Genomic DNA, 22,308 nt, shown 5'->3' with positions numbered 1-22,308 from the left:
TGCTCCACACGGCTCTGGGGGTTAATAAACGTCTTCTGAGTTGAAGTGATGCGTTCGTGTAATAAAAATATCCACATTTAAAACTTTATCAACTAAAATAACTAGCTTCAGGCAGACGGCCTACGCAAGTCGACTTGCGCCAAAAGAGTAACACTTGACAATATATGTCGCAGGATGTAGGAGTGGCGTAAGCTTTGACGCCTCTCGCGGTTCAAACAAACAGGGCTGGCCAACAAACTCAAGCTTCTCTGACATTCCTCTTCAAAAATTCTGGTTTTAGACTTCTAATTCGTGACTGTGTTTTGTTTGGCTCTATCCTCTGCGCTTCCGTGTTCATCAATGTGTTGTGCGTCAAGGTCAAGGGTTAAGGGTTTTTCCCCTTAAATCTTTTTTTTTTTTTTGCCGTCTGTCGAAGGCTAGTTATTTTAGTTGCTAAAGTTTTAAATATTCATATTTTTCCTACACGAACGCATAGTTTCGCTTCAGAAGGCCTTTATTAACCCCCCGAGCCGTGTGGAGCACTTTTATCATGGATTGATGCACTTTTATGGACTTCAAAACAGAAACAGCCATTCACTGCCATTATAAAGCTTGGAAGAGCGAGGACATTTTTTAATATAACTCCAAATGTATTCGTCTGAAAGAATAAAGTCATATACACCTTGGCTTGAGGGTGAGTAAATCATGGGCTAATATTAATTTTTGGGTGCACTATCCCTTTCACTCAGCCACTTGAGGCCTTTTTTTATGGATTAATGGAGAGGCTTTTCTACACCGAATAAACCACCTTTGTGAAGAAATAGCACTGATCTAAAAGAATATGGTCCCTACACTGCTATCATTCAATTAAATAACTGAAAACACCATATGCATGATACTGTTAGAAGGAAGACATAAAGACCAAATATCTTACATCCTTTTTTTGTTGTTGATTTATTAAGAAATGAGAACGACATTAAGAACGCAAGTGAAAGCAGACAAAGATAATTCTACAAGATTACAACATGGAATTTTTTAAAGAATCAAAATCCACTAAGTAAATTGATTTGTACTCCCCATGAAATGATCTTTACCAAGTAAACAATTAATAAAAATAAAATAAAATAAAAATGTGACACTTTGGAATTATCTTTCAATGTTGTAGTTTTTTCTTTTTGTTCTGGTCTTCATATGCACCACAGAAACGGCCAGTAACATTCCCAGTAGGCCAGAACACAACACTGCTGCAAATACTTGGTAATGCAGAGAGAGTCCATTCAGACCTCCTGACAAATCTGTTTTTTTTTAGGAAATAAAGTGAAAAAGTAATAAACAAGAGCTTATCTTGAGGGTTGGGAAATAATTTTGCTCACAAAATCAATGTTATGCTATATTTAATTACAAATACAAAAACATATACCAGTAAAAGGACTACAAGTGAGTGTTTCCAAATATATAGAAAAGCAGGACTTTTACTCTTACCTTTTACATGATCAATGGGTTTTTCTTTGCTCTGTTGGTGTGCTAAAAACAACATATAAAAGATGAGCAGGAAAAAACAAACTAATGCTCACATATATCTCAAGATATCCAATGATTACACTTACTGTATAGTTGCACTCCTTTGTCAAAATCGAAGTGTTTTTGATATAATGTTGCACAGTGGTATGTGGAAAGGTCGCTAGTGGAGATTTGGGAAATTCTTAGTCCAGTCATCTGTCCATCCATAAAACCCTCAAAACGACTTGCATTATAGTTCCAGACAACAGACAGTTCTCCATTATGTTTTAGACTTGTCACCATCAGAGCCATTGGCCGCCCCTCACTCATCTTCAGCCAGTGGATGTCATTGTAGAAAGAGATGTTACACTTTAATACCACTGTGTCTCCAAGGTTTACTTCTTTCAATTGTACTGCTTCCAAATGGTTTAGGGGGAGAATTATGAGAACTGACAGAAAGAAAAGATAATCATGAAGCAACACAATTGCTATACATTTTGTCCTAACTTAATTGCATTGTGTTCAATCCTCTCAATGTAAAATTGATGATTACTTAAACCATTTGTGTTGGGACTACATTAATGTTTTGTTTTTTTTGCATTAACTGAAATTAATTGTTGGATTGTTAGTTCTCAACATTGTCAAAGAGTAAATGTTGAAATTGTGTTATTTTATGTGTTTTTAATGTTTAATGTTCAGCTATGTTTGACATAAAATGGACGTTTTGGGGGTTTCCACAGTGCTGAAGAGTAGAGCTTATGGTTTGGTTGTGGGTGGCTGCATGAATAAAGACCATATTGTACATTGCTTCACTTTATCAGCAATATACTGCATGTGCCAGAGTAGAAACAAATTACTCCCTTGCTCTGTGTTAACTACATAAAGTCTTTCTAAAACATAAATTGTCAGGCACTAACAGGACTTTTCTATTTACTCAAAATCACAGACTTGGATATATTGGATACCATTGACTGCGTAAAACAAAAAATATTTATTATAAAATATTTATTGTGTAACCAAATATATATATATTATATATATATAATCAAAAAGCCTTTTTTTCCCTGGAACAGATACACTGAAATTGCGTGATAGCACTTATTTTATGAAGATTATTTTAAATCTGTTTTTGTTTTTAAAGATATTTAATTTTAAATCTTACCTGTTATTAAGCACGATAACACCATTGTCGTCAGTCCAGTGTTTGCTTGATTTCTGAAAGACTGCAAAGATTTCCCGTCAAAGGAAGTAAAAGTAAAAGTGGAGTCTGCCCACTCCAAGTGTATGAGGGTTTTTTTATGTTTCCATCAGTGTTGTTATTGGTATAGTCTCTTAAATACAATTAAAAGGAAAATGCTTTGTGATTTCCTACTAAAACATTTTTAGCTTTTAAAGAAGGCAATTGAAGAAATAATTTTGGTTAAGCAGAAAACATTCATTTACTTCTTTAGTTAAACAGAAAACAGTCATTTTTAGTCATTGTTAGATTCTCTTTTACTTGCGATTCAGGTGAAATGAGACATTTCGCTGTTATCCTTCTCTCTTTCAGTAAGTTCACTGCTAGCTGCTGTAATGGGATCAGTTTCGCCTGTTCACTGAAGGTTATTTCCGACAATTCAGACACCAACGACTGTTCTGAAACCAGAATCCATTCGCAACAGGAAGTTGTTTGGCCAAAGGAAAAAGGTCTACTCACACAAAGAGTTTCATAGGTGCGAAAGCCACAACCAACCTACAAATATAGTATGGGACAAACAGAAAAAAATTCTAAACATTATCGATCAACATTTTAGCACTGTATTTTAAGCTTTGTGAAGACTCAGAGGTAGCATGTAATTGTGGTTAGCAAGACAGTTCATGTATTTATTCATATGCTGATTCTGCTTTGCAGCTTTTCCTCTTTATGCATGTTAGTTTTTACTATTGTTTCTATAAATAACATCTCATCTTCTATGACAAGATTTTTTTCCAGAGCACAGAAATAGTGGCATGTCATGGATGGGTGAAGTTACAGAGCCATGCAGGTTTAAAAATGGTTTATTCAATTTAGTGGGTGTTTCAATACATCTACCACTTTATTTTGCCAGTCTGCAACAACTGTTGCAAAAACCAAACGAATGGCCACATTATAATTCTTCAGTATATCAAGAAGTCCAAAGCAGGTAGAGGCATTCCTCATGAACTGGATAGGCCTAATAAACTGATATTTAGTGTTAAAAACACAATCCACAACTTTTAGTCAATTAATAGCATTTTAAAATCCGACTGCTGGGTATAAAAAGAATCCATCAATATAAGGCTCACCACAAACATCTAAAACACTGCGCAACACCAAACAAAAGGAACCAATCTTAACCACGGAAGTCATACTAAATTATTATACAGCTATAAAGCAAAGATTTTGATCTCAGGCACTTAAGACCACGTATTAAGTGTAATGTTACCGATTTAACTTCACTACTCATCTAACTAGGGTAACTGTGTGGAACTGGTCACAACCATAGTATATTGCAGGAAAAAAACATGGCATGGAGAGCAAACATTCATTAAATTAACTGCATTGTAAAGCACACATGCTTAGTGTAAACGGAGAACTTCATAAAAGCATACTGAACAATATACATCATTTCTGATCCTTCTAGTCTTTATTTGGCTCTTCATTCTTGTCATCCAAATAGCCTGGAAAGCTTTCAGCTGGTTCCCACGTGTTCTGAAACTTTGCCCCACTGAGAAAAGTAAATAGAAAATTAAATTTCAGGGATTTAAAAGAAAAAGAAATGAAGGTTTAAACCTGTCTGCAATCCACATTTATTTAAAAATAATTAACTGAGTTTAGCTTTGGGAGCTGCCACCACACCAAAGTGTCTAAATTAAAGGGGACATTATAATGGGAAAGTAAATGAGTTTGTCTTTAAGGCCTTATTAATTGTTAATGTTAGTTCACAGTACATTAACTAATGTCAATAAACACAACTTAAGATTTGAATAATGTATTAGTAAATGTTGCAGTTAACATTCCCTAAGATTAATAAAAGTTATATAAGTATTGTTTATTCTTAGTCCGTGTTATCTAATGTTATGCCCATGTTGTGTTAACTTTGGGGCAGTTGTGGCATAATGAGCCTGAAACTGAGATGCCCTTGAGCAAGGCACCTAACCCCCAATCACTCCCTGGCACCGCAACTAAAATGGCTGCCGGGTGCTCCGGGTGTGTTTTCATGGTGTGTATTGCCTACTCACTGTGTACTTAGATGGGAGAAATGCAGAGCACCATACTTGGCTACACATCACGTCACTTTCACTAATGTAGTTAACTAAAGTTTACTAATGAAACCTCATTGTTAGGACGTTACACCTATATATCATTATCTACTCCAGTGACAAACCACTGACTTAGGGTGCTTTCACATCTGTAGTTCGGTTCATTTGGTCTGAAAGGGCGAAAAATTATACTTTGTAGCATTTTCCAGGCGTTTTGGTTCCTTTTCACACCACACTGATTGCTCTGGTCCGAATCAGTGGATGAAATGAACCAAAATGCAGTCACGTGACAACATCCACATCACTCGTTGCCCAGATGCGTCTTGAACGCATTTCCATAACTGCACTTCAATTGGTCAGAATTAACGTGCGGGAAAATTCCAACAGAATCTGTGAAAGCCCCTTTCCCTGAGCTGATTGCTAAACAAAGCGAAGATTTCGCTGTTCTTGTGAGTTTTTGAAAGTTGGAAACTAATATGGTCATCAGACCAAATTTCTATGAGGCTCCGCACCTCCTCACAACTCCAAGTTTGTCCGCGAGCTGCCATGCTAAAAGTGCAAACTGTCTACAAACATTAGTCCTCATCCCATGATGCACAGCGCAGCTGACTACGGCAGCTGGTTTAGCCCAAAAATGTGCAGTTCTTTGGCAGTTGGGTCTGTTCGAGGTCGGATCACGTTCTCACAACAAATGAACCGCTCCAGAGTTCGTTTGAAAGCGTACCTAGACCACCTCGACGCTCGTCTGGTCCGCTTTTGGTGGGCACCCGAGTGCGATTGCTGCATTCACACCTGCCCAAACGAACCGCACCAGGGGGGACAACGAACTCTAGTGCGATTCAACCGAACTAAACAAGGCAGGTGTGAAAGCACCCTTGCACTTTTATGAACAGAACTAGGCTAAGCTGAATGCTACTGGTGGTTCGCTTTGGTGGTGTGATATCAGATGAGGAAGACTTACCACAATGTGCAAGGCATCCACTTGACCCGAACTTCATTTCTTCCCTTTAAAAACGAAATGGATGCCAGATTAAAGCATGATGACATTTTTCTTCACAAAATGATTAAAGGGCTTTTGGGATGATGCATAAAAGCACTTTATTCCTACCTTATTGTTTCTCCATCTCAGAATATTTTCAACAGGAAACACGCCATTGTATGCGTCATGAGAACAATCTACTGAAAAAACATATCAGCAATGAGAATTTAACAAATAAATCTGCACGAGAACACTAATAAAACAGTGAATCCAGTCAAGTTTTGAATGTCATTCAATCAACATGTTCTATTTTTGTAATATTACCTGCCATTTTCCGCTTTCTCGGCGGAGTACAGAGTCCGGACTCATCACTTGCACTGGGATTTTTTCCTTCATCTGTTACCTTTTCAGTTTCGTGTGCAGTTGCTGACTCCAATTCATTTGCATCTTCACTAATCTGAATTTGGCAAGAGGCAGATGACATGACGGCATATACTTTCCTGACACTTGACTGTCCAACACCTGAATCCGACATGTTCCCTGGTCTTAAATCTGGGTTTTCTGCTACACTTTGGGGTGATGGTTGTGACGTGCTGGTCTCAGGTACGTTCACCGTCGTGGATTCTGCACCGCGTTTGCATGCAGATCCAGGTGTTGTGCCTGCAGAAGCCGGATTCGGTTCACTCAAAAGATTCTGTTTTGAAGAGTTATTTCGCAAGGGAGAGCTATTTGAGGACAAAGCAGCCTCCAGCTGGGAGTCTGAGATTCTTTCGAGACGAATCTCGAACCTCTTAGCCTTGATTTCATTGGGAACAACAGGTTTGGTGTGGATCCTCTTGTGCACGGTCCAAGCACATTGAGTGGCAAACATTTCCTCACACTGACTGCAGCTGAACTGAGGTTGTACTTCCTGACTGTGTGTGGTCAGCCCCTGAAGGGTAGTGAACATCTGCCCACACCTGTTGCAATTCTGAGGCATTGAGCACTTGTGACTCTTGAACAGGAGGTCCGTTTTAAATCTTCTCTCACATTTACGACAGATATACACACTAGGGACCTGGTGCTGGGCTCTAGAGGGGTTATCGCACTCATCCGATGAACAACACAGACATTGTCTCTGCATGCTGAGGTGCTGTCGGTCTCGAAGACCACGAGCAACACTAATTTCATTTGCGTGATTCTGTTTTTTGATTATTTTTCTTATTTTGAATTTTTCAGATGTGGGCTGTGATGTTGTCTTGCTTGATGATGCTTTCTGCCCCTTCACTTGTGACACCTTGGTGGGACAAACTATTTTCGGTTTTACCACAAGCTGTTTGCATTTCGTCTCTTGACACTTTTCAGCAGTTGCACAGCTTTTCTGAACCTTATGGCCTACAACAACAAAAAAGCAAAAAATAAGATTGCTAAAATTCAACGAGAGCACATTATTTATGATAACAAGATGCAAAACATGCATTGTATAATGGTGTTAATTTTGTATTATTTATATACAATTATAGTATTTAATATTTTTAAGTATATTTTTTTATATTTTCAGTTCTGATTTAAATTTTAGTTTTAGTAATTTTGTTACGTGATTTTGTTGTTCTTATCAGTTTTGTTTATATATTTCTATTTAGCTTTAATTTATTTTTATTTCAGTTTTAGTACTTTTAGTGCTTTGTGCAATTAGTTGCCAATGCCAAGGCAACATTAAGTATTTAATATATATATATATATATATATTATATATATATATATATATTATCTATATTTTACTTTATTTAAATTAACAATACATATATATATATATTGTATTAGTTTTAGTTAACAACACCAACACTGGTTTATACCCAAGATTATGTTAATCAAAACTGAATTGAAAAAATGCTTTAAAATTAGGGCTGGGTATTTGACACAAATTTCACGATTGGATTTTGATTCAATAGTTTGCAGTTCTATCTCAATTTTGATTACATCCGATATCTATTCATATCAGGTACAGTACAGTACATGGCAAAGTGATTCAAGGAAAAAAAACTCAACCAATGCTGTAAGCTATACAGGGAGTTGGTACATTACTATAATATTTAAGGTTAAAATTAACTGATTTGTACACAATAAAAAATTACACACAAGGAAGTTTTATAGTAATAACGTTATAATTACATGATTATGTTTCTAATCTAATTCGTTTTTGGAAATATAAACATCATAAAAACTTGTTTTCATGACTTGTTTTGAAGAACAGTAAAAATATATATATATATATATATAAATATATTAATATTCATATATTTAGCAAAATGCTCCTCTCTAGAGTTAATTTTCTAGCTGACTAATGAGCTTATGGCTATTGAATTGGCTTTTCTAAAGTAAATATAACAATACGCAGACATCTCACCCTGCACTCATTTCCGGGAGGTAGCGCGCATCACTCCATAAAAAAAATTATATATTCATTATATTATATTATTCGTTCGCATAAACCGATTAAACCACAAAAATCGGCTTCGTTCATTCAATAGTAGGCTATTTTTGCGCCAAAAGTGATGTAGACAAGAGTGTCACGAAATAAAAGGGGAGGGTCTTGACGAAATCAGAACGCAAGTGGTCACAGGAGACACATTTGAGACGCATGTTAGCACCAGGTGTAAACGGTAATGCGTCTTGGCTGACCACTTATAATCAGACACCGAAAACAAATCTTAATACCGGGTGGAAACAGGGATTCTCTCTTTGTTGGATGAGAGACGCTACAAAGATCTAATCACTCATAAACTGAAAACAGCATAGACTAGCGGTTAATAAAAATGAGAATCTATTATTTTTCTATTATCTATTAAGTTCACCACAAAATGTTTTCATTTTAACTTATCTTATGGCACTTTTCCACTACACAGTACCAGCTCGCCTCGGCTCGACTCGCCTTTGTTTGGTTTTCCACTGTGTAAAAGTTGTACCGGTACCTGCTTCCAGGTACTTTTTTTCGTATCACCTTCGGCGAGGTTCTAAGCGAGCTGAGGCGATACTAAAATGTGACGTGAAACACGGCAGACTGCTGATTGGTCAGAGAGAATCGTCACTATTCACTGCGTCATCGTTGCACGCGCCAGACGGAGTATCCTGAATAACCCCAACATTTTTAAATAGTTTTGCCAGAGATTGCGTGATATACCCATTACTAATATGATGTAAATCAGCATACACTCAATTTCCTCCATTGTCCTGTGTGTGTGGGTAGCGGGTGTGTGTCGCGTCGCTATGACGACCAGGTACTATTGTGGAGGTACTATCTGCAATGGAAAACGGAGCGAAAAGCGAGCCGAGCCGAGTCTAGCTGGTACTGGTAATGGAAAAGCGCCATTAGTGACAAGTGATATTTTTAAGAACAACCTTGAGAAAAAAAGTACAAAACACTATTTCCACCCTTCATTTGTATTTTGTAGTGGAAGTTAAAAAAACATTCCTATAATTTGTTTATTGCTGCAAAAAGTTCAGGTTCATTCACTTAAAAATGAGTACCTGGTTTGATTGACCGTGCTGTCTTTAGTCCACTGGCTTTAGCATTCCCCAGACTGACACCTCTCTTCCCAACTGAGACATTATCTGCTCTTTCTTCAGGTCCCTGTAACTGAAAAAATATGTGATTTTTATTATCAACAGAGCATAAATGATTCAACAGAATAATCTACAAATTAAATAAATAAAATGTCAGTGAGGTGTCAGTAAAATGACAAATTGGTGATAATGACCAACAAGAAACATTGATTTAACCAAAATTGGACAGATTTTAGCCAAAACAATTAAATCCTTCTTTGCTTTTTGGAAACACTGCTTGAATCAATACTCAATGCAGATGTATACTGCACTACAAACAAGTGGAAACACTGACAGCACAACACATGCCCACTCACCACATCCCCTGGCCTGAGAGCGTTTGAGCTCTGTACGCCAAGCAGAGAATTATCACATGACACTTCCATCTCGTCATCTTCTCGTTTGAAGTCCCCCCTCTGAACCCTGAAGATGGCCTCAGTCTTTTGCTGCTCACATTCCTCCAAATGCTGCTTCAACAAGTCGATCTCCCTCCAGCTCCGGGTGATCTCCACTCTGGTCTCCAGCAGCACTTTGCTAAATATTTTGACTATCTCGGAGGTTGTCGTCACCATGAGTCCTTCAATCAGAGTCCTGAACTTGGCTGATAAGGGATCTTCCACTTCCATTGTGTGTGGCTGGCTGGTGGTGGATTTCTTACACAGAGAGGGCAGACTTACTGCCAGCTTCCCAAAACCCTTCTATTGTGCAACTATACAGAGTAAAGTTGAGAAGCAGCTGTTCAGGTTACCTTTCAACAGAGGAGTACAATAAATATGTATAAGTTGTTTATGCCAGTAACAGATACTAAATGTTCCTGTGTGACCTCTGCTGATTTTAGTGTTATTTCATTATCATATTATCTGGCTGGCTTCATTGTGACAATCTTAGAAGCAGCAAACAAACAAAATGTTGCACAATATGCCATTTTGTATGTCAAAGTCTGTATGAATTCAAAGCTTTCATTACACCATAATAAATTCCACCTATTATTCAAAATATCCCCATTATTAGTAGTGTTTTGAGGTAAACTTAATGTTAAAGGGATAGTCCACACAAGACTTTTTAGTTACCCAACATTCTTCAAAATATCTTATTTTGTGTTAAGCAGAAGAAAGCAAGCCCTACAGGTTTGGAATGACATGAGGGTTAGTAAATGATGATTGAATTTGATTTCTTCTTTAAAAACTATATCTAACTGTGAACATAAATCACATAGTTAAAAATGTTTAGCAGATTTAGCGACAAAATAAAGTTTTTGTATCGTGTTTAGATGCTTCTGTTTCTTTCATTTACTCACATTATTATTGCCAGATAGAAAAACATTAAACATAATATTGACATATCTAGCATTTATGTCAATAAATAAATTACTTGTATAGTTTCTTGTATCATGTATTTTGTGAACACCTTAAGATTTTACAGTGAGCATTTTGTTTATCTAATTTGAATTGTGGAAACTTACTAACACGATCTACACTACAGGGAAAAAATAATAATAATTTCAAAAAACTAATTGCAGGTAAAGTTGCACGTTTTGTATATCTCAGTAATTCTGTAGCATTTTTTATTCTCTTTTTATTGCAGACTGCCTATGTATGGATTTGATGTTTTTTTCTTCAGCTGGATATGACCTGTAATGCAGGTGGGGGTGGGGGACCGGGGCATTTCTCGCGTTTAAAGGGACAGGTCTGCTAAAGCAAGCAAGTAAGCTAATCGCGAGAAAAACTGATTACTCTCAAAAAGTTACCACTGAAAAAGATGTGTTCGGGTCAAATATTTCACGCTCTCTGTAAGCTAACAAAGATAAAGTGGTGACGCTCTTATCAATAATAACTTTCACCGTTACAAGAAAAGCTGCATGTTCTCCTCACCTCGTCAATCGTATGAAGCGGGAATCATATAATCATGCAAATTTTGGGAACGAAACCCACAAGTAAAACATGTATATTCTCAATGCTCAATATGAGAGCAACTTACCTTCGATAAAAATCCAAGATTTTGCCCGAAACAGACGCTCTGACTCCCACTGTCGCTGCGTGGAATGTAAAGCGTAACCGCATAACGGGCCGACAGGAAACAAACATCGGTGGGAGCTGATTCCACAAAATCCCGGACAAACTATTCATTTTTACATGTATTATTGTTTTACCTTTATATGTGTCGAAAGAAACCTTTTTATTATTAATGTAGACAAAAATAGAATCAATAAAGCAACCCATTTTGTAAGTAGGAAAATAGGTAAACTTATTCTATGCAATTATTGTTGAGTCGAGAGTCTCATGTTTCACTGAGTGTTTCATGTTTATCAGTGAACTTTGAGATTGAACGGAATGATCATGACCAAATAATTTTTTTATTCACCCCATCTACTTAAAAAAAAAAAAATTATCCTCAATCATTGATCTTCAATCCTGTCTCGTGTCATGTGCAGTCCTTTCCCACACAAGAGTCTCAATGTTAAAAAATCTGTCTTGACTGTATCCCTTTGTTAAAGAAAACATCAAACTGCACACAAAAACAACACGTCACACATAACTATATTTTATTCAAAATTGTACATTTTGAACATCACCTCTTTGAAGTTGTACAAGATATCTCTGACCCATAGGTGAAAGATTTCTTTCCACAGCAGTTTCCTGCAGTAAAAAAAAAAAAAAAAAAGAGAACATATTAAAATTCTGTTTCACATCATTTTATTTTCAAATGTAACATAAACAGCTGTGATTATAAAACAGGAAATGCTGTCTGCTTTACAGTAATGTGTGAAGAGTCTGTTTGGTCAACAGACAAAAGTAGTTTTACTCTAGCAGATTTTCAGTCGTATGCTTCATTAACATATGCAAGAATAAGAGCAAGTCAGGCCGCATTTCACAGTGGGTGTTAAAAGACCCAAATGGCCCTGTTGACTTGAAGAGTGTAAGCACCATTTGCCTATTTAAATGACTAATGATAAAAGAGCTGATGCAGCTCTTAGCAACAAATATACTGTCTTTATTGAATGTACACTAATGTTCAAAAGTTTGGGGTTGGTACGATTTTTTTTAATGTTTTTGAAAGTAACGTTGAAAGCAATTTTTATGTTTTCACCAAGGCTGCATTTTGCAGTAAAAACACTAATAACGTGAAATATTAGTACAATTTAAAATGGCTTTTTTTCTATTTTCATAAAATGTCATGTATGCCTTTGATGACAAAGCTGAATTTTCAGCAGCCATTACTCCAGTCTTCAGTGGCACACGATCATTCAGAAATCATCATAAAACACATGATGGGTGGTGGGTGGGATTGAAGGATTATTATTATTATTATCAAGGTTTGAAAACATTTTGCTACTTAATTTTTTGCAAAAACTTTTTTTTAAGATTCTTTGATGAATAGAAAGCTAAAAAAAAACAGCACGTATTCAATATATAAATATTTAATGGTAATGTCTTTCCTGATCAATTAAATGGATCCAAGCTGAATAAAAGTATTCCTTAATTCCTTTAAAATAATACAAATAAAAATCGTACCGATCCCAAACTATTGAACTGACCCTGTTAACTCAGAAACTCTTCTTGCTGCAGTCTGTAGCATGATGACGTATAGTTACTTGTAAATATAACCCACTACACCATTAATTTTGGCAACGCTTGTAATATGCATGTGCACACATTTTAATATTTTGTATTTTTAACAGTTTATAAAGCCGTTACATAAGCAACCAGTCAAGTAATGTTATAAGTCAAGCTGTTCAACCAGATGTTTTTGAGTACTGAAAGTTTGTCAGAACTTTCATGTGTTTGGTGTTTATATAAAATGTTTAATATGCAATGTTTATAATTTTATCTCCACAAGACCATGCTCGTCAAGACATTGTATTACTTACATGGACGGGAAAAATTGTGGGTCAGGTTATTGAAGAAATCCATGGATATAACCATGTCAAAAGCTAAGCTTTATAATCGTTATTTTGTCTCACTAGTGGTGAAATGAAAAATGAGTGTAGTAAATATAGATGTTTCAGATCTTACACAGCAGTTCAGTTCTGAAAGAACAAGCAGATACTTTTTTAATAAAAGTTTATTTCCATAGAGCTTCATCCATCAAATACTACAATTCCGAATAACCTGTAACCAACAGGAAACCAATATGTTGTGAAAATCTAAGAACTAGTGACAAAAAACTGAAATAAAAGAGAATACAATAATAACAAAAAACTACTCATGTTTAGGACTTCCATCAAGTGAGCAGTTTTCTTCAAATTCCTCCTCAGCATTTAACTTCTGGATGCAGTTTGAGAGATGAATCTGTAATTGTGCTTTCCGCAGAACGGTGGCAGAGCAGTAGCAGCAATGAAAATGGGAATTTTCCCTGCACTTTAAGTTACACCTGATGATACTGAAATCTGAAAAAAGTAAAACAAGTGTGAATTGATATGCCTTGACAAAATCATTTGAATGGATGTGGAAGCACTATACACACCATGAATTTGGACAGCCAACTTCAGATGATTCTGGACGTGGTTAACAACGCTCCCTAACCCTCTTGGCTTGTAGACCCAGGTCTCACAAAAGGGGCAGTGATACTCGTCACAACACCGAGTGCACTTAGAGATGCAGGGCATTTCTCCTTTTTTAAGGATGGTAATATGCATCTAGAAATGGATATTTACAATGAAATAATGGTTAACTTCATTCAAAAAAAAATAGTGAATATTAACAATTTGTTATAATCACGATTACAGCTTGAGCTTGACACTTGACTTTGTCACTATAAAGCTGCCCTTGACAACCTATTAAAATCAATTCTTATTCTTACATGCGCAGTATAAGGGTCACGGGGAACCCAGCGTGATTTTAGGAAAATAATGAGTCCGTTTCAAAAGGGCTAATGTAAAATGCAAGTGTCATCAAAATAAATTGACAATATAATGACAACATAAATTATGCTCAATTCACTTACGGTCTCACTTCTTGGTGTTGAGTCCATCCTTGTCATGGAGTATAGTGACAAATGTGCACATTAAAGACATCCAGTGCATCATCGAAATCCTCTATGGCGCATGCTTAAAAAACTTGACTATGTCAACCAAATTCACTATGTAGTGGATTATATGAACTACGTCATTTTGCTACAGTCTGCAGAGACTGAAAACCCTCTCTAACAGTCAGGCAGTGATAATTATGTTGACTATATTTAAAGGTGTAGTAAGTAATATTGACAGATAGTGGTTGAAATGGGTACTGCAGTCCAAATTCTGAGTTATTTGCCCCGCACCCTCCTCCTCAGGCTCTACGCTCACACGGGTTGCCAGTTTGAAGACACGCAACAGGAGCAAGTGCAATGGATGGCAATACTTTTTATATCATGTAGAATCTGCGATCTCTGACCCAGTTCGTATGCTTGCGTCAAAGGCTGCTTTGTTGTCCGCCAACTGGCAACCCGTGGTGTAAAAATACTATTGGGTAAAATGGCAGCGGGCGGAATCACACAAACAATAACAAAAACAGACAGTCCGACACTCTTAAAGTAGAATAATTGGCTGTAGCTATGTTTTTCGGGGAAACAAGTATGTTAACTTAACATGTTTCCTAAATATCTTCAAACATATAAATGGTATTCTTATGCTTTAGTACAGTAAAAAAAAAAAAAAAGGTAATTTTTTTAAATATATATATATATATATACTGTATACACAGCACCTTTAACTGAAGCTGTAGTGTGTATATGTAGAATGCCTCTTAGATTTAAAAAACTTGGATTTGTGAAAGTGTTAACAAGATCAGAGGAGTGAATGTGCTTGTTCCTGTGAAACTTTTCTGTCTTATAATAATATATATTATAAAAAAATTGTGAACATAATATATTCAGTAAATTCAAAAAAAATAATATTATTAGCGTTTTTACAGCTAATTAGTTTTTTTACAGCCTTCGCATTTAACATTGTGAATTGACAATTTGTGGCACAATTTGTTTTTGTTTTTCAATATATATTGTCCATTCAATCTATTAAATTACATTTTGCACTGTCAGCCGCAGACAAGCATAAACAACTTAAAATATTGTTTATGTAGATCATCCTGCGCTAGTGGATTTTCAGAACACCTATGCAAATACATTTATTTAAAATAATTATTCATATTATTTTTAGAGATGCACCGATTGATCGGCTGGTGACCGGAATTGGCCGATTTTCATGTGATCGGACATGACCGGCGACTGGCCGGTCAGTTTTATATATGCCGATTTTATGCCGGTCAAATGCACTCAGGCGCTGCATGATTAACATCACGCAACATCAGCATCATCACACGTGCACACGGAACATGTAAAACCTTGTGAATTACGGCCTTTTCACACCGCAAGCGTGAGCAGCGCGTATTTTTTTCGGCGTGCATGTTAATCAATGAGTGCATTCACACCGGGAGCAGGAGCAGCGCGTGAGCGTCAAGCAGGAGCATTGCGTGAGCAGCAGTGAAGCACGGGTTTCGGCGCCAAGTCTATTTATGCTGGGCTGCTCACGCTCAATTAAAGTGAAAGCACAGTTTTGATTGACAAAATAAATATGATTTCACACAAAAAGTTCCCAAAATGTGTATGTCTAGTGTGTTTTAACAAGAACTGGTGTAGGCTATGTCAGAAAAGAAAATGAAGACTCAAAAATATTTATAGAAAATGTACCCTTTTAAACTTGTTTTTATTATTCAGGTTGGGATTAAAGTATATGTTGTTTTATAAAAAATATATATATAGAAAATAAATATTTGTGTGTGCGCTGTAAAGTGGTTAGAAAAAATGAAATCGGTATCGGCAGGTCAAACTCAATGAAAAATCGGAATCGGCCTAGAAATTTGTAATCGGTGCACTTATTTTACTTATCTAAATGTGTTATGTTTAACATATAATGTAAATTGTAAAAAAAAAAAATTGTCTTTTGCTATTTTCTTTTTAGTTGACAAATGTTAAAATAATTTGCTTTCATCCATGATAAGCAATGTAATGTTATTTGTTTACCATACAGCAGATCAAATTGCGAAGCCCTATGGAAAATTGGCTTCATTCACACAGTTATGTGCCATATACATGATGACTTAATATGTATGATTCATCATCATACAAGCAATAACGTTATGAAATTATGAGATTAAATCTTTAAACCAATGAACTCTGTCTAACCTTTGCTCTCCTTCGAAGGTAATCCCTGCGGTTGTGTAGCATCTTAGTACATCGTACGATCACCTCTGCCTCCCGGCCATACAACTGCGGCAGTGCAGATATGATCTGTTCAAGTGCAAACAACAAAGATGTAAAACCACTCTCTGAAAACATGCTCTTTTCTGCATACATTTTATTAATCGAAATCAAACAAATGAAGAGAACTGAACCTTCGCTGTAATCGGGCCCCAATCAATGTTCCTGCTATAGCAAGCCTTCTGCCACACCTGAAAGTGAGTCAGGATCTCCCTGGCCACAATCTGTTGAAGAAACAAATAAACTTGGTTAATTGATGAGCATTCAAAAGCCTAAAAATTATTTCAAATTCATTCTGTATAATGTCTTACGCTGAATGTTCTTTGCCTGTTTACGGGGTGTGAATTTCCTTGTTCTGTGGAAGGGTGTTCTGCAAACCTTCGGTCAATCTAAAACATACACAACAACAAATTAGCAAACCACAGCTTGGATATAGCATTTCTATACAACATTCTGCTCATAAATATAGTTAATAGTTCATTCTGTTTATGTTCTGTTTGTAGTGTGCTTATTTATCATAACAGACATGAAGTGAAGTCTGCAACACAAATTTAATGTGAAATTATATTTCATATGGAGTGCTGAAAGTCTGAACTATCTGCAGTCTTGCATTAGTTTACAAAGTCAGAAGGAACAATAAAAAGTATCAAATAACAAATTAAATATTAAATACGTCTTGCTAGAATAATTTACTGATTTTGTTGGGAAAAAGTACACAAATCCATCAGATAATGACCTGCATGTAGGGGTTAATGGTTGTCCGATTACAATCACTCCAGGAGAGGCAGGCATCAAGACACAATGCTGCAGGAGATCACAGAACTCTTGTGGGAATGGCTAAGGAAGAGGAAGTCTTGCATTGTCCAACATCAGTGTTCATCAAATCCACAGCAAATCAATACAAAATAGAAAACACTGAAAAGAAGACTTGAAGTCTGAATGGAAGACTAAAGTAAAGGAAATGGAGCATTTTTGGACTAACCGACTTGCTGAGGTGAGATAGTCGCTACATCTGATGGTTCATTTACTTTTTCCAACAAAATGCCATGAAAGTTGACACGACGGGGACATAACACAATTTAAGTGAAGGCCGTGGGTATCTTTTTAGTGAAATTATCAATTCTTAGGTTAAAAAGATCTACAAACATTCTCAGGAGAGAGGATATACTGCATCATACTGCGTCTTTACTGTTGTTGGAGGGAATACATAAAAACATCAAATACATATTCTATACCAGCTATTACACATTGATCGCACAACAGCACAATTCCTCTGGGAGTAAATCTGTCATTTCAAATTTCTATATGCATGTATTAGATCTATAAGGAAACCTAAGTTTCCTTGTCTTTCTGTAATGCAAAGATATAGTTTCAAAATGATTCCATGCATAACAATTTGTCCAGGTCCTGTTCAGTTGTCTTTAAGGTGGCAATGATGGGACGGCGGGTCCTTTGAGGTCTTCTTGAGTTCTAACAGTGCAGACCATTTATAGTGTGTAAACATGAATTGATCAAAAAACGAGTTGAAATTAGATACATTTATTTCCCTCCTCTCCCATGGGCTTTCAATAAATGAGTCTTCATCTGCCTGGGATTCAGATAGCTCTTTCCACAATAAGGGCAATTGCACGACTTCCCAGCGTGGCTGTGTCGTCTGATATGAACTCGCAGGTTGGTGGCTCGATTGAATCGCATCCCGCATTGAGTGCAGCTGAAGAGCTTCTCCCGCGTGTGGATGTTCTGATGCTGCCTGAAGTTGCTCATCCGAGCGAAGGCCTTGCCGCAGTGCGGACAGACGTGAGGTCGCTCTCCGGAGTGGTTTCGCTGGTGAACCTTGAGCTCGAAGTTGTACGCAAACGTCTGCTCACACAGCGAACAGCTCAGAGGTTTCTTGCCCTTGTGGATCTGCGCATGAGCCTTGAGGTCACATGCTCTCGCAAACATTTTCCCACATTGGAGGCAATGGTGGGGACTTCCGTCATGGATCTGTTCCGGCGTCCCATGTTTGTCCTGGGAGAAACACTTTGGGTATTGCGCGTGACTGACTGTTTTCTCGCCTGGACAAACATCATTGTGAGAATAGCGGATGGAACTTTCTGAACCAGGATAACTTTGTTCATTTTCTGGTTTGACAAATGAATTTGACCTCTCTGGTACGCTAGATAGCATCAGCTCTGTCGTGCATAAATGATCATATTGTGCCCTAATACCTTGATGTGCCAATGTGTTCACTGAATAAGGTGTGAAAAATGAGGTGCCGTCTGGGATGTCGAGAGAGTTTAGACCTGGAAAGCTTTCTACCTGTATCTCCTCCTGATCACAAGATCCTCTGAGCTCTCCCTGACTCGGATCAGACATTTCTGCATGGCAACCGTCATCTCTGTTGACGCTGTCCCACACTGGAACCATCTCTTCCTCTTCCTTCACAGGTAGAAGATCCAGCTCTGTCTCTGATTTTACTCTATCGTTTGGTGAAGACGATGGCAAATCCTCGTGCTCATCCTGAGCCGAAGGGCTTTGTATCACTCTTGAGTGGTTTGAGTCCATTTCCTTATCAAGAGTAAAGTCCTTTTCGGATTGGTCTAAATCATTCCCTTTGGCTTTGAAGACACTAGTGGACTCGCTCTGGATTGCTGAATTTCCCAGAAGCCTCTGCAGAAAATCCTGAGGAATTGGTGCACTGCAGTTAGGTGTGATGATCTCTTTTGCACTATGCCTGTGTACATCGTTCTTCTCTTTAGAGTGCGAGTTTGTTGTTGTTTGTTTGTTAGACTCCAGGCGTTGTCTTGTACTCCACATTTCTTCTGTCAATGGAGGATGATTGGTAGACTGATCTCTCAGGCTTAGGCCTAAACAAATGGCGTTTGCTCCTGCATCAGAAGAACAGATACAAAATTAAGGAACAGCACAACAAGTATTTAATGATATGAAGAACGTATATTGACGTCTGATGTTATTAACAGTACGTTCAATGCAATGAAATCAATTAATGGTGGACAACAATCATTTAAAGAATACTGTGTTATTTAGTCTATTTGCAAGACATTTTGCAAAACTGTCATTCTACAGGTAAAGAAAGTATGTTTTAACTCAGGACTAAAATCTTCTTTTAAACATCCTGTGATAACGTCGAATATAAAATTGTTTAATAAAATCACCTATTATCTCCTGCTGGTGAAAATGGAAAAAAAGTACTAACTACACACTGTTATAGTTTGCAAATTGTATTAATTTATTAAAAATGTATACATATGAATGTGTAATAGTTTTAACGTTAGTTACCAATCACTTCACTGTTTGTAACTCACCCCGGACTGTCTCTACTACCGGCTGGCTCACATCTCTGCTGCTGGAATCTCCAGTTCGGCCGCAGTCAGAGCACCGTGTCTTCCTCCCCCGTTCCCATTCCCTCTCCCTCTCCCTCAGTTTACTCTCAGACAACTGCAGCCTTCGTTTCAATACTTCCACCTCTTGTTTACGATGACCCACTTCCTCGAGAAAGCTGTCTTCCACCAGCCTGGTTATTTCAAACATGGCTGATTTGAGGACGGTCTCCATGACAACGGAGAGCTGAGACTGGAATGTGAGGAAAAGGGTTTCCGACATCGTCCTGCTGTCGCCTTGAGAACACCTTGATGCAATGAAAATAATAACCCTGAAAAGGCATAAAGACTTATAAAAATATGTTATAACTGCAATCATGACCAGCTAAAAACCATGTTAGCGTGTGTTTCAAAACAAAAAATTTTTTTTACAAGCCTCTCCCGTTTCTGTCACCAGGTGGGCGATTTGTTATTGTTGTTTGTGCAGCCACGTGCACGATACAGCATACAATTATATTATTAAGTCAACACTACCAACACTATGTTATTGGAAATGCGTGTATATTTGTATATGATTATATTCACTTGGTTTTCTATAGAAGATAAGCGCGCTAGTCACCCTCTCTTCGGGCCTTTTGTGTAAAAAGTAAAAGAAATTAACTGGACAAAGGCAAATAATAACAGTCACACGATTCAGGAGGTAAATACCTTATGAAAACGATCCTCGCACAGCGGATTTCTCAGAGGAAACCGCGAAATAACGTGAACAGAGACGTTATTACTGCAGTAATATGATCGTTTAGTTGACAGTCGTCTTAAGCGGATGCAGAAAATGTTGAAGGTTTCCTGTTACTGCCATCCAGTGGACTGGAAGATGCCACTCATCCTATGCTACATGTTGTGTACATGTACTGATTGAAGGAACCACATTTATTTTTGTGTAAAATTGTACGGCCCGGTTTCACAGATGGGGCTTGGATTAAGCCAGGATTAGGCCTTAGTTCAATTAGGACATTTAAGTAGCTTTTATAAACATGTCTTAGAAAAACGCATTACTTATGTGCATCTTGAGACAAAACAATGTCAGTGCAAGTTACTTTCAGTTAAAGCAGCTCAAACTTGCATTTTAGTCTAGGCCTTTTGTCTGTGAAACCGTGGCAAAGATAATAACCTGCTGTATGGAATTTAAATGGCTCTTCTTTAATCAGTCTACTGTAATTAAAGTCACCAAAATTGACCATTTTGTATTATGGAATATTGCAGTATTTATTACAAATTATAAACTGTCCAAAAACAATAAGCGTAACATTTGTTTTAAAATGAAATTAATGAAATGAAAACTATATATTTTTAAATAACATTTATGCGGTAACACTTTATTTTACAGTGTCCTTGTTATGTTACATGTACTTACCATAGTAATAGCAGTCAATTATGCATAATTACATGCAACTAACACTAAACCAAATCCTACACTAACCATTTCCCCTTCCATATGTGAAGCGCTTTGAGGTCCCAGAAAAAGCGATTTATAAATGTAACCAATTAATTAATTAATAACCCTATAGTAAGTACATGTAGTTACTCAGTACTAAAAGATATAATTACACTGTAACAATGACACCTTAAAATAAAGTGTAACCATTTATTATTTAGTATTTTGTATCATGGTACTAGACATTTACCTCTAGATTTTGCACCATTTCCATATAAAATAATAGAACAAATATTTCATATTATTTTCAATTAATACCGTGTTTAAGTTCAACTAGAGCAAAGTTATTTAAAATCCAAAGCTAAGGCGGCGGATTGATGCCACCTGGTGGAAGAAATAAAGAAAATCATAGATGCCAATCACAGATACTGTGATACAGATATATAAAGTTTTTTTTTTTCATTAATATAAATTATATTAGGACACAACCTTGAATATATAGAGACGATAAAATACTATTTAGTCATGGATAATTTGTAGATTGTACCACAATACTTTTTTTTTTTTGCTTTTTTTGTTTGTTTTTGTATTTCCCATTCATTTCCTATGGTGGTCATTGTTTTATCACAAGTGTGACAATTTTTGTAAAGACCGTTTAGACTTTTCTAATTATCTCCATGATTTTCCTTTTCATATAGCAAATGCCACAAAAGTCAACAGGTTTTGTACCATTCAGATGAAGTAAAAACAAAAAGTTAAAAGTAAAACAATTCCGTCAAAAATGACTGAAGACCACTAAAGGGTTAACTGTGTCCTACTGTGACGTAGGACAAGTTGTTTCACTGGACCAATGTTTTTTTTTTTAAAGTCATCCTGACACAAATAGCTGTTAGGAATTTTTTTTTAAATATAACTAATGTAGTGTATCAGTTTTACTTGTTTATTTTGTCTAGAAACAGTAAAAAGTGCCACATCTTGCCCTACACAGGCCTAAAGTTTTGTTTCATAAGTGCAAT

General features: G+C 36.7%; 2 protein-coding genes and 1 long non-coding RNA gene across 13 annotated transcripts; all 3 read right to left on the bottom strand.

The window, feature by feature from the left end:
- Positions 1-906: 906 nt before the first annotated feature.
- Positions 907-3,116, bottom strand: LOC307000794. Of its 2 annotated transcripts, none has more exons than XR_013798088.1 (5): positions 2,978-3,116; positions 2,642-2,810; positions 1,587-1,928; positions 1,462-1,503; positions 907-1,274 (listed from the first exon to the last, which is right to left on the bottom strand). It is a non-coding gene; the product is annotated as an uncharacterized lncRNA (long non-coding RNA). The 2 variants fall into 2 exon arrangements; XR_013798089.1 differs by having other exon boundaries at positions 2,923-3,076.
- Positions 3,117-3,712: 596 nt separating this feature from the next.
- Positions 3,713-11,735, bottom strand: LOC307000767 (uncharacterized protein). Of its 3 annotated transcripts, none has more exons than XM_079616604.1 (7): positions 11,279-11,735; positions 9,619-10,049; positions 9,227-9,335; positions 6,044-7,093; positions 5,849-5,916; positions 5,702-5,745; positions 3,713-4,205 (listed from the first exon to the last, which is right to left on the bottom strand). In XM_079616604.1, the coding sequence occupies exons 2-7, from the start codon at positions 9,925-9,927 to the stop codon at positions 4,118-4,120; spliced, it is 1,668 nt and encodes a 555-aa protein (XP_079472730.1). In that variant the 5' UTR covers positions 9,928-10,049; positions 11,279-11,735; the 3' UTR covers positions 3,713-4,117. The 3 variants fall into 3 exon arrangements, with proteins under 3 accessions (XP_079472730.1, XP_079472728.1, XP_079472729.1); XM_079616602.1 differs by having other exon boundaries at positions 5,849-5,919; positions 11,279-11,682; XM_079616603.1 differs by having other exon boundaries at positions 5,849-5,919; positions 9,619-10,010; positions 11,279-11,401.
- A 94-nt stretch (positions 11,736-11,829) lies between these two features.
- LOC307000770 (uncharacterized protein) lies at positions 11,830-20,763 on the bottom strand. Of its 8 annotated transcripts, none has more exons than XR_013798082.1 (8): positions 20,566-20,763; positions 19,843-20,189; positions 17,271-19,404; positions 16,846-16,923; positions 16,669-16,758; positions 16,460-16,564; positions 13,766-13,937; positions 13,355-13,688 (listed from the first exon to the last, which is right to left on the bottom strand). XR_013798082.1 is itself a non-coding variant. In XM_079616608.1 (8 exons), the coding sequence occupies exons 2-8, from the start codon at positions 20,138-20,140 to the stop codon at positions 13,501-13,503; spliced, it is 1,500 nt and encodes a 499-aa protein (XP_079472734.1). In that variant the 5' UTR covers positions 20,141-20,189; positions 20,566-20,736; the 3' UTR covers positions 13,355-13,500. The 8 variants fall into 8 exon arrangements, 4 of the variants coding, with proteins under 4 accessions (XP_079472736.1, XP_079472737.1, XP_079472734.1 ...); XR_013798084.1 differs by having other exon boundaries at positions 19,843-20,165; positions 20,566-20,726; XM_079616608.1 differs by having other exon boundaries at positions 18,836-19,404; positions 20,566-20,736.
- Between the last annotated feature and the right edge of the window lie 1,545 nt (positions 20,764-22,308).

Source organism: Phoxinus phoxinus (genome assembly GCF_949152265.1).
Source record: "Phoxinus phoxinus genome assembly, chromosome: 6".
NCBI lineage: Eukaryota > Metazoa > Chordata > Actinopteri > Cypriniformes > Leuciscidae > Phoxinus > Phoxinus phoxinus.
This window is presented reverse-complemented; position numbering and strand designations above follow the sequence as displayed.

Excerpts from the sequence above, each read along its gene's own strand:
- LOC307000770 (XM_079616608.1), bottom strand. The coding sequence starts at position 20,140 with ATGTCGGAAACCCTTTTCCTCACATTCCAGTCTCAGCTCTCCGTTGTC. Across the intron at positions 16,565-16,668 it reads GGGGCCCGATTACAGCGAAG|ATCATATCTGCACTGCCGCA; the intron begins GTTCAGTTCTCT and ends GCACTTGAACAG. Across the intron at positions 13,938-16,459 it reads ACCTTCGAAGGAGAGCAAAG|ATGCATATTACCATCCTTAA; the intron begins GTTAGACAGAGT and ends ATCCATTTCTAG.
- LOC307000767 (XM_079616602.1), bottom strand. The coding sequence starts at position 9,927 with ATGGAAGTGGAAGATCCCTTATCAGCCAAGTTCAGGACTCTGATTGAA. Across the intron at positions 9,336-9,618 it reads CTCTCAGGCCAGGGGATGTG|TTACAGGGACCTGAAGAAAG; the intron begins GTGAGTGGGCAT and ends ATATTTTTTCAG. Across the intron at positions 4,206-5,701 it reads TGGATGCCTTGCACATTGTG|TGGGGCAAAGTTTCAGAACA; the intron begins GTAAGTCTTCCT and ends TACTTTTCTCAG.